The sequence below is a fragment of the Topomyia yanbarensis genome, chromosome 1 (assembly GCF_030247195.1).
Source record: "Topomyia yanbarensis strain Yona2022 chromosome 1, ASM3024719v1, whole genome shotgun sequence".
NCBI lineage: Eukaryota > Metazoa > Arthropoda > Insecta > Diptera > Culicidae > Topomyia > Topomyia yanbarensis.
In genome coordinates this window covers 76592058-76604605 of record NC_080670.1, presented here as the reverse complement: position 1 = coordinate 76604605, position 12548 = coordinate 76592058, and the positions used below count along the sequence as shown (strand labels likewise).

At 42.6% G+C, this 12548-nt stretch overlaps 1 protein-coding gene across 1 annotated transcript in view; it reads right to left on the bottom strand.

Moving 5' to 3' along the window:
* LOC131677975 (putative inositol monophosphatase 3) overlaps positions 1-8344 on the bottom strand; it is a 185519-nt gene extending 177175 nt beyond the window's left edge. The window contains exon 1 of the mRNA XM_058958085.1: positions 7613-8344. Coding sequence (XP_058814068.1) covers positions 7613-8123 — 511 coding nt within the window. The 5' untranslated portion in view covers positions 8124-8344. The remainder of the gene's footprint in view (positions 1-7612) is intronic.
* Between the last annotated feature and the right edge of the window lie 4204 nt (positions 8345-12548).

Sequence of the window (12548 nt, the reverse complement as noted above, 5' to 3'; positions counted from 1 at the left end):
ATATATATATATATATATATATATATATATATATATATATATATATATATATATATATATACATACATACGCATACATACATATATACAAACGGAGGTGCCAAACCCCTTCGCTAGAGGTGGTTTGGCGAGGACTCCCCCCCGTGGGGAGAGTAGTGGAGCGATGAGTGCTGCATCTGAAAGCACCAGTGACCCCCCAGCAGCGGTAGGCAATAGCCCTACCAACGCACCGGACGGGCTATTATCGGCGATGCGCAAAGTGGTAGAGCAGCTCGATGCAATAATCGAGTACACTAGTGCAAAGCAAAATATAAGCAAGGAGTTAAAACAGAGTCTCCTGGAACTCCGAAAAACTGTTCGTGTCGCAAGGCAGAAACAGCAGGCTTATGCCAAGAGGGTGGAATGTCGGGAGAAGTCCGACAGACAAACCCAGCCAGTGGCCTCCAAGAAGGAGGGAAAAGAGAAGGTCGATACGGGCACTCAGACAGTGCCCTTCACCTTCTATGGAGCAGCCACGTCGCTTGAAGCGGCGGCCGAGTTCCCCTCGAAGGGAAAAAGCAAGGGCAAGGGCAATCGCAAGACGGCGTCGAACGCGAAGCGCCCTAGGAAGTCGCCAGGCGAGCGTGCAAAAAGCGACACCACACGGCGTTAAGGTCAAACGCCGTTTGGGCGAGGTAAGCGAGGGCGAGAGTGACCTCGCTGAGCAGAGCGTTGGTACCAGCAACCCGGCGCGACCGGGGCAGGGGGGCCGAAACCCCTGGACGCTGGTCACCAGGAAGAAGCCGGCACCGACACCGGAGGTACCGCGGCCCGCGAAGAAGGCCAAGGACAGAGGCGAGGCCTTGTGGTTGAAAACCACAAGGACAAATATGCCGATGTCCTAAAGTCGATGAAGGCGGCCGAAAGCCTTTCGGCCCTTGGGCAAGATGTGCGTAGCGTGAGACGCACCAACACGGGTGAAATGCTTCTGGTGCTGAAGAGAGGCGCACAATCTAGTGCGGTATACAAGGCCTTGGCCCAAGAGGTCCTTGGTGAGGGCGCCCAAGTCAGGTCGCTAGGGGCGGAAATGACTCTCCAGTGCAAGCACTTGGACGAGTTCACGACCGCAGAAGACGTCGTCGCAGCCGTTAAGAAGCATTGCGACGTCACAATCGAGCGGGCCTCTGTGCGATTGAGAGATGGACCCTCTGGCACCCAAGTAGCCTACCTCAGGCTACTGAAGGCGGATGCCAAAAAGGTAACCGAGAAAGGGAAGCTGAAGATCGGCTGGTCGGTATGCCCTATTAGTATACCCCAGCCGCCTTCAGTGGATAGGTGCTATCGGTGCCTTGAGTCCGGCCACAAAGCATACGAGTGCAAAGGCATAGATAGGAGCAAACTATGTCGTCGCTGCGGCGAGGAGGGACATAAAGAGCGGGGGTGCACTAAGGCACACAAGTGCCTTATCTGCACCGCTAAGAAGCAAGCCCATAAACATGCTATGGGCGGACCTTCGTGTCCCTTCGATGAGTTAAATAAGAAGAAGCCGTGAACGTCACACAGCTAAATCTTAACCATTGTGCAGCAGCCCAACAGCTGCTGTGGCAGTCGGTCTCGGAGTCGAGGACAGATGTCGCCCTCTTATCAGACCCGTACCGCATCCCTGCCGGCAACGGCAATTGGGTGTCGGACGGGTCTGGAATGGTGGCAATCTGTACAACGGGACGGTTCCCGGTTCAAGAGGTAATACACCCCTCCGCCGAGGGTGTGGCGATTGCCAAGATCAATGGTGTGTTCTATTGCAGCTGCTACGCCCCACCAAGGTGGCCAATAGAACAGTTCTACCAGATGATCGACAGGCTCTCGTCGGACCTAGTGGGCCGGAAACCGGTAGTCATAGCACCAGGGAGACTTTAACGCTTGGACAGTGGAGTGGGGCAGCCGCTGTACAAATAGCAGGGGTCAAGCGCTAATGGAGGCGCTTGCGAAACTCGATACTGTGCTAGCTAATAATGGCTCCGCTAGTACATTCCGTAGAAACGGAGTGGAGGCGTGGATTGACCTAACACTTGCCAGCCCGAGTCTGGCTCCAGGCATGGAATGGAGAGTAGACGAAGGCTACACCCATAGCGATCATTTAGCAATCCGCTTTAAGATCAACTATGGTGTGCAGCATCCGAGGGCGGGAGATCCCTGTCAGGTACGCGGGTGGAAGTCCAATCACTTCGACAGCGAAGCTTTCACCGCGGCCCTGGGACTGGAGGCCAACACCGACAGTCTAAGCGGGGATGCGCTGGTAGCTGTTCTATCACGCGCATGCGACGCCACTATGCCGAGAAAAACACTGTCAAGAAACGGTAGATGCCCGGTATACTGGTGGAGTGCCGAGATAGCAGCTCTACGGTCAGCCTGCCTCAGAGCTAGACGTCCCAGTCTGCCCGGACTGCCCAGGTGTAGATGAAACTGCCGAACACATACTGTTCGTATGTCATCGGTTCGACGTCGAAAGAAGAGCAATGCTTGACGTCTGTGGCTGGGACACAACCCCGGATACCCTTATTCAGCGGATGTGTCAAACGGTGGAGAAGTGGAACGCAGTCTCGGCTGCTACCATCCAGATCGCCAGTAGGCTACAGGTAATCTGGCGAACCGAGCAACAGACGGCGGGCACGGCTAACTAGTGATTGGTTAGTTGGAGCGAAAAAGGCCAAGCGCAAAATAAGAGAGTGAATGGTCTGTTCATGCCGAGGAAGGTTGGCGCAGCGAATGGCAACCGCGTAAGGGGTAAACCCAGCCACCCCGAAGCAAGACAGAATAGTGAGTGTATAGGCGTATAAGTGGACTGCCTCATGCCAAGACGGGAGGGTCGTAGCGTAGTATGTTGGAACTAAGCTATCGATGCCTCATGGCGTGGCAGAGGAGTGAAAGGGTGAGCATCCAAGTCAGTCTCACACTGCATGTTAAGGGTGAGCATAAAAGTCAGCCTCACAGGTTGGTAGAGGCTAGCACAAAAGTCAGCCTAGCAAGGAATGAAAAAGGTGAGCACAAAAGTCAGCCTCGCATGGTATGTCAGAAGTGGGGCCTAAGAAAAATGTCCCACATGGGATGCCAGAGGGAGTGACAAAGGTACAATAGAGTGGCACGATTGAGAGTGAATCAGGTGATAGGGTGAGCACCCAAGTCAGCCTCACATGGATGGGTAGGGCGAGCACAAAAGTAAGCCTAGCAAGGAATGAGTAAGGTGAGCACACAAGTCAGCCTCGCATGGAACGTAAAAGGTGAGCACAAAAGTCTGCCTCATGTGGGAGTGTTTGAGAGTGAATCAAAGTGTGATTGAGAGAGCACCCAAGTAAGCCTCATACAGGATGTATGATCGCGTGAGTGAGAGTGAATGAGTACATTTAGTACAGCCATCCCCCCAGAAGTAATACCGAGAGGTAGTTCCTGGGAGGAATGATGGCGGAGCCCAATGGAGTTTAGTCGGTATTAATGGCTGGTCACCATTCGAGTCCGACACGCCCCCAGTGCACCCCGTGTGGTAGATTGGACCCTACCAATAGCACGTGTACTGGGCTAGGACATAAAGGTCTTCTCCATTGTAAAAAAAAATACATACATATATACATACATACACATACACATACATACACATATACACACATATATACACATACACATACATATATACATGTATTTCTTCATCTTATTCATTGTTTCCTTCATTGTTTCCGAATCTCCTGGGTTAAAAGGAATATCAACAGATCTCCCATACTTAGCCTTCCGGTGAGGGCGCTGATTTGTGCGACACTAGCACAGCTAAAACGATACAGGAAGGAAAAAGGTGAGTGTTATGGATAAATAAAGTTATTTTGGCCACTCAGTATGGTTCCACGGACATGAAACAGGAACATGGTTATTCATATTTTGTGATACATACACACTTGAATATTAATTACTTTTAATTATATTATATTAGTTTATTGACCCGAAGCAGTTGGCAAATTATGACAATGTAAACTAAACTGCTTTTAATGAGGTACATGTTTCCATTTCAGTCTTCGACTGATCCTTGACAGTGATTGCCATCGGCTCAGGCACTTTTGCGCGTCAAGCATTCACCGACTTACAATCGAATTGTGCCTCGACCAACCTGGCACAACGCGCCCATTCCCCTTACTGAGTCAAAGGGCAGGGTATTACAAATCTTCCGGTAATTTATACTAAAAAACGTAATATAAAAGCCTGAGCGGTAAAATAGTATACACATACTAATTTGTATTTAATTTCATTTATTACACGTAAAATTTCCATTCAACGAATTCAAGAAAGATTGTGAAAGATTGTGTCCATAATCCGGAGCGGGACATCGGTATAAGAAGTAAATCATCCAATCGCCAATCTGTTGGAGTGCTGAAAATGTGAAGATTTATAAATTGAATTGTATTACTGAATAGCTCCCTTACTTCAACATCAGCTGCCGCGAGCGCGTTCATTTTTCATGTTCCACGTATTTTAATTTTATTAGACTGCTTATTATTTTGGTTAAATTGTTAGAGGGTAAATTTCGTACCTTAGTACGTTTTTGCTTTTTATACACATGGAAAATGGCGAAATTTGACAAGCGGTTTTTTACGGAGCCTTTCAGTAAAGATTGCTGAACTTCAGTGTTTTTTAATTTTTCTTCAGTATTTATTATATTTTTACAGAAAATTGGCAAAATTTTCACTGATCTGTTAAGATGCAATGACATTTCATTTTGTTTACAAAATACATCAGTAAATTGAAAACAAATGTTCAGTAATATACTCATTCGAATTACCGAACACCAGTAATTATTTGACAGTTGTATATCAATTGAAATAAAGTTACGAATAATTGTCATTGTCATTTCTCAGCCCACACCCTGGCAGACGTTCATCTGCCCATCTAGACTCTGTCAAGATGAGGACCTACAAAGCCTAACTGTTCGTATGTGCTAGTCCGTATAGCACACCAGTTTCTTCCACAAGCAGGCGCCGGCTGTTAACCAGTCCCACAAGTTTCAGATACATTACATAGAGGATAGTTGGAGACAGAAAACGAAGAGATAGTAAAGAGATTTTGGTTTACTGAAACGAGACAAGAAAAGCAAAATAATTGTGTTTTTTTATCGGGCAGATGGGACTGCAGCTTAACGTAACGTCAAGTTCTCTATTTTGTCTGGTCCAATGTATCCTGCTCCTAACAACGCGTGCTAAGTCGTCAGTGATGCAATTAAAACTTCGCATTGATTCCGCTTCTATTTTCTTCCTGATCTCCTCATGGGTCCCCTAGGTCAGAAGCGGATCAATCGACTGTTAAGTAAATTAGAAATCGCAGTCAGCAGTGATGTCCGCGAATTTCATACATACATACAAACTATTTGGTGCAAGTTCAGAGCGTGTAACGTCGTGTCATCTAGTCTGTCATCCTATGGAAAATAATCCTACCATCGCCTTGGGGTAAACGTCATATTGGCAAATTTTACATTGAATCCGCTTCTGTCTCTTCCTAATCTCCTTTTGTCTCCTAGGTCCGAAGCAGATCAATCGACTATTAATTGAAACGGTAAACATACTAGCAGTATTAGTCCTTACTCGCGAATACTTTTCCTTCAACTGTGCTGTTTCTTCTCTATCTTATAGCATAACTCGATTATCCCTGTTCTAGTCAATATACATATTCATTACATTATGGACCAGGCAAACCCTTAATTTTCTATTATTATTATCCTGAGTAGCTATACCAGTGAAGGTATTTTAGGATTTCGCAAAAAGAATCTCTGCCAATAAAGGCGTAAGAAATATTTATCCACTATTAACCATAAAGTTTGCTCGAACCGAATGTACGCCTGGTTCGACTCGAATAGACCACACCGACCCGAAAGGGTTGCTTATCATTTCTGAGAGCCGGTGTGCTTGGTCGAGTTTAGTAATCCTAAGAACAAGTCCTGAATAATTAACTATTTCTTAGGTGCCAGTCCTGCACTCCTTTCCTGAACTAGCCTCATACTCACGATCAAAAGAGTCGACAACTAGTAGGATCCACATGTCCCCCACCCAAGTGAATTGATCAACTTGCAAGTAGGAGCACATATCTACCAACCAGCCAAGAAGACTTCCGAATCAATGAGAATGGACCATGCCAGTCGAAGGCCATAGGCCCAGCGCCATCTCGTACAGTGTCATTGTCATTTCTCAAGATGAGAACCTACAAAGCCTAACTGTTCGTATGTGCTAGTCCGTATAGATTTTGGTTTGCTGAAACGAAACAAGAAAAGCCAAACAATTGTGATTAGTATCGTAGCTATAATAAATAAATAAACGATTTCTCCTCTGTTGTCGGTTTCCCTGTTCACAGTCCTCCCTCCTGTTCCTGATCTGTTTGGGCCTCTGGCTTTCGTTTCCTTGGCCGTCCGGTTCTCCCGCACACATCGTAGCAGGAGAAACAAATGAAAAGACAAAACAAAACAAAATGAAAATAAATGGACGTCTGCTATCTGTGCCTAAATTGATGTTGCTTCTCAGTTTTGCACGACCCAGGGGGACTTGGCCTTGATCCCAATGCTCTGTCACCGATGTTACGTGATATTCGTTATGGAATATTCTTTGTTTGGGGGCCATTCGTACGTTTTTTTATCCCTGATCCGCTGATACGTCTAAAATTCATTTTTAGGTTTTTTATCTCGTTACGTGGCGCTCTTCTCCTATTGTCAATATCCAACATCATATATGAATGGTCCCCTGGTGATATATTTAGAGCAGACAATCCAATGAAAAATAGGATAGACAGGATTTTAGTGCGCTCTTGGCACCTTGTGTCACATCTTCATGTTTGTTATACATATTAAGAATACCAAAGCATCCGATGTGATGACCGGAAGATTAGAGAAGCAACTCCTCCCCTCCCCCCCCCCCTCAATTGAAATAAAGTTACGAATAATTCAGCAGAAATTTAATTTTACAATTCAAGACCGTAAAAAAATTACCGAGCATCAAAACTAGAATTTGGTGTGTAGTTATGAAATGTGAATGTAAGATTGATATTTCTTAAAAATACACACATTAGATTTATATGCCAGCAAATAGTGTCTATACTGCCGCTAGAAGCATAACTGTCTCATGTGCTATGGGAATCCCTATACACATGGGACAATTATGCTTCTAGCGGCAGTATATGCCTTCGCTAATTGCAAAAATCTGTGTGTAAAATCAATAGGCATAACGTTTACATTTTTTTACTGTAACTAAAGTAAACAATTGTGTCAGTTGATTTTCTAAAAAAAAATGTAGACGCGACCTCGTTTAACACTATCCGTGTTCCTTGACAGTGAATTTAGCCACGTGGGCTAGCATTTTTGACAGTTATCCCAGCAAAAGGGTAGGGATCAAGGTAGTTCAATGGAAGGTGTGGTCGTGAAAATTCAGTTTTATAAAATAATTATTTATCTTTCCTGCAAAAAAGACAATAAAATTCGATTACGTAACTTTAACGTTAGCTGCATCATCGGAAAAAATCAAAAAAAGCATACGCGTGAATGACCCAATTACCATCGTTTTTAAGAACCAGTGACGATTTCCTTCTTCGCCAGGAATCTAAACAAGGTTCCCTCTCACCTGTATACTCTTGTGTTGCATCCAGTGGATCTATCCAAACAGTTACATCATTGATGTCCACAATATCATCGGGTACGTTCGAATTTTCATGTATCACTGTTGGATCCAGATCGAAAAATTTAACATCAGGACACATTCGTTTTTGTCCATCTTCCTCGGAGACGATTTTCAACTTTGGAAAGATTCGATGTAAACCATCAGCCATAACACAATGAGAACGGAAATCAGCATCTGTTACTGGATCATTTGCACCTTCTTTTGTTTTGCCTTTACTTTGAACCCTAAAATCCGCGCTTTTGGACACCTCTACAACTTCGAAGCCGCCCCGCTGCGCTGCCTGTATAGATCCAATTAGAAGCTTGCGCAAATTTATTTCGTTGGGATTTTTGTTCAGGGTATAGTTACTACTGTGGGACTTTCCAAACGATAAATAATACACAAATCCTACCAACGCTATTGCTATGATAAATACACCGAACTTATTAATACGAATTGAGCCTCCAAGATTCATGATGTTCTGATTTTAGGTGAAATTCTTCTTCCTACACCATTCCGAGTTATAATCTAGAAAATATACGATTTGTTTGCACAATATTTTGACCTAAACATTATTTACTTTCGCTAATATACTTCTTCCATTCGATTTGTTTTTTATTTACTTTTGACGTTTACTTCAGTAATAACCTTTCCACTCCCGTTAAAAATGAAACGGCGCCGAATAAATTCGAGAGGAAAACAAAGAAATTGCACCGCAAAAACCGGTTGAGGTTAGGAATTTCGTGAGGCAAACAAACCAAACTCCTTTAGTTTGACTTTGCATCTGTGGTTGTAAATGAACTGTCAGAAATCTTAATAGAGTACACGCTCATTGATAATAACTCAAATTTGAGTTGCCAGCCACTCAATTTCATAAAAAGTGCACATAGTCAAAAATTGAGTTTTCCTAGTTTATTCAGTTTTGTGTTTGGGACATAAATGTCAGATTTGAGTACATTTTACTCAAAAGGCAAATTCGGAAAATAATCATTCTGCATTTTTAATAAAGCTGCAAAAATATGAATTGGTATTTCAAATGTAATTTACCTGATCCTCCAGTCCGTTGTCCAGGCGTTTACGATGTCCGGAAATTTAATGTGAAGGTCTTTTTCTGCATCTATTTCATGCCGATTGGCATCTTGTGGAATCTGCAGAAACTAAAAAAACATAACTGAGAGTTAGATTTGAAAACAAGCGAAACTCAATCAAACTTACCATCTAGTTTTATGAACAATCAGTGTCTTAAATTGCAAACTCTTTTTTAGTTTAAGTCAACGCCTGATTCCACACACTTTTCTGAGAGTAAGTAGTTTTTTCACTCAGAAGTTTGAACATTTAATGATTTCTCCAGGGATGAGTTAGTTCTACTCAAATTAAAACTCATTTTTTGACATATTGCTATTACTTTTGAAATTGAGTGCTCTGAACTCAAATTTTGAGTAGTTTTGAATGAGCGTGTACTTGACAATCTGTAACTGCCCACACTACTTTTACAGTAAACGGCAAGTTACGGCAGGTAGCCTAGAACAAAGCTTCAATAGCCTACCGATCGCCAGCGTATAGTTTAACCCGCCAAGCCGCCTTTTCATTTACTGGGTGTGTTGGTGTATTCAACGATTTGTTTTCTACCACCCAGTTAAGCTCAACCGGAAATGAACTGTAATTCTGGCTGATTCCAGTTTGTATTTCGGCTCTAGTGACACAACCGATTCTAGTTAGAATCGGTTGTGTCACTGGAGCCGGAGTACGAACTGGAACCAGCCAGAATTCCAGTTCATTTCCGGCTGAACTTTACTGGGCACCTGTTATAGTTCGAGGCAGGCCCCTACTACCCAGTAAAGTTCAGCCGGAACTGAACTGGAATTCTGGCTGGTTCCAGTTCGTATTCCGGCTCCAGTGACACAACCGATTCTAACTAGAATCGGTTGTGTCACTGGAGCCGGAATGCGAACTGGAACCAGCCGGAATTCCAGTTCATTTCCGGCTGAGCTTAACTGGGTAGGCAGCCATTTTGTCCTAGCCAACATCTGCCTTTGTTGAAATCAAAACAACCCAATGCTATTGCACGGGCGACATGGGCCTAGAGCCGGCTAGGCCCACATATGTTGACTACTGTCAAAGTCTGTATATCTCAATAGCGGATGACAGGAGTGACACCCTCCTGGTTCGAGGAAAACAAATCGAAAATAGCTTTTCGGTCAGATTATTTTCATGATGGAATCTAGGATAGGATCCGTCAGCTCTGTCCCCTGTTTTTGAACCAGCTCGTGCCCGGTCAGCGTGGCAAGCAGAAAGTTAGCAAAAGTTGAGCAAAGCGAAATTGATGCTGGCAGCGTTTCTGCGAGCATTTTGCGCGATTTGTGTGAGAATTCTGGCAACGAATTCGCTCAAATGCAACAACCGTTTCTGACAGAAGCGGTTAAACCAACCGATGCTGCTCACCAGGGTGGCCAGACCTACCGATTTATCGGTTGTCCTACCGATTTCGGTCTTCCCTACCGATTCACAGACGACCAAGGCAAAGCTACCTATATTTTGTTATTCCAACCGAAAACTACCGATTTTTATTGATTTTGGACACATCCTACTCAACATTCATTTTTTGGGTTGGATTTGGTCTGAGATCTATGTTGTCAGTATTTTACAATTCTATGTCAATACTACGTTTTTGGGACAACAACCCGGCCTACCGATAACTACCGATAAACTTTTAGTGACCCCACCGATATTAAGGAATTCTATCTGGCCACCCTGCTGCTCACTTTTATCCACACTGAAATGAAAATGTCTTTTGTATTCATTAGATTTCTCATATGGATCGCACTTCGCTTAGTTGTGTAAAATTTATATGAAACCATATGAATGTTACTAAAAGTTCATGTTAAAACTCAGTGATATTCAATAGGTTTGAATCTTGCGTGGTCAATATGAATAAGATTAGAATAGCACATTCAAGTTATATGAATAGCTAATGATCTTAGTTATCTCATTGCTACTGGGTTGGGGAATGAAGTCTGACAAGAAAAAAACGAAATGGCCGACCGAGCGCAACTCTTAAGTTTGAGTAGCTCATAACTTAAACTTAGACGTAAAGTCGACAAGTTTTTGGAGAAATTTTGAAGATTTGTTGCTCTTTAAAAAACTTACTTTTTTAAAAACTTTTTTCTCCGTGGTGGGAGCGGTTCTCTGGCTGATGCAAAAAGAAAAATCACGGGTAAATACAGGTACGTACAATGATTACGTGGTTTGACAAAAATTCTTGGGTTGGTGAACGCTGGCTAACCAGTTTTGATTCTGAAACGGATGTTGCGATGTGTTTTGTAGTAGGGATTGTTGTTGGGGTAGTGAGTAAAATGTTTGGTATAGAGAGGACAAAATGACCTAAACTGCAGACCCGTTCGAACTCCTTTCGTTGGGTGTTTTGAAATGCATTTGAACTTCATCTTAACTGAAATGAAAATTTATTTTATATTCATAAGATTTGTCATATGAATCGTACCTCAATTTGATGTGTAGAATTTATATGAACACATAAATGTTACTCAAAGTTCATGTTAAACCTCAGTGATATCCAATAAGTTTGAGTTCTGCGCCGTCAATATGAATTTGATTAGAATAACATATTAAAGTTTTTCTTCTTCTGATTTCATACCATCAGATAATGGTGTCGAATTACACGAGTTCGTGTTCTATTCTTACCAACCAACAAAGAGCATGAGTGTGACTGAATTTATAGCTGATCGTATAGAAATTTCAAAACGGCCGGCATAGTTATGCCTCTAGTTGGGATAGGCTGGTATGGCGGAGCAAATATTTTGACCTGGCTTGTTATTTGCTCACACAATGTGTCACAAAGAACGAAATACACCGATGAAAAATAGAGCAGTACAAAAACACTGCGATGTGCAGAGCGACCGCACAAAGAGAAACTTGAAAACGAAAAAGAAGAGAAGAGCGGTGGTTCACATGAAAAGTGCAAAGAGCGTTTTTTATTTTTCTCTTTATTTGCTCTGAGGTGCATTACATCCCTGGTTTTGACGTATATTCGATCAAATGTTTACACATGTATTATGAACTTGATTGTTCGAACATAGAACGTTAAATACAGTAATGTTTCGATTATATCACGGTCGGTCTGTATTTTGGCGTGATATATTTGAAGCGTGATATATTCAAAACAAAACAAAAAATTACATTCAAGCATTAACCCATGCATTTCTACAAACAAAAAGTAATAAAAGTTAACGTTAGTCAAAAGAATAAATCATACTAGGGTAATGAGGCTATTTTTGCGATTTTTATATTATCACACTACCCATTTGAAGCCGTTGGTTAGAGCAGCGTCTGCCATTTTTGTTCAACGCATTAGGTAAAACGGTAAAACTTTACGTATCCCGTACCGTTTCTTAAAATTGTTGAATCACTCAAAACTAAACTTAAAGGAATCTGGCACGTTATGGTTTTGGACAAATATCTAAACTAATAAAGTCAGTGTATTCGAAGAGACTACGATTCAGTTCTCGTTGTTTCAACATCATAGAAATAGTCCCATCACCAATTGTTGATATTGTGCTTTCAAAAGAAAAGTATTCACATCGATTCAAAAGAAAATGCATATCTCTGCATACCTACCATATCTTGGGTATTTTGTTTTTCTTATTATTTCATTAGATTTTATGTTGATAACTAACAATTTAAAAAAGAAGTCGATTTGTTTACCTGCTACACCTCCAGACGGTCCCCAAGGACACGGCAAATAAGTAACGAAGAATTTAAAACTAAAATTGCAATCGGCCGAAAGATATTTCGGCAATCCTAGTCATTGCAACAACGTCTTGGTAAAACATGATTTCGATATTATTCACGTTTAAAGTTTCGCGTCACGCTCTCCGTTCACTTA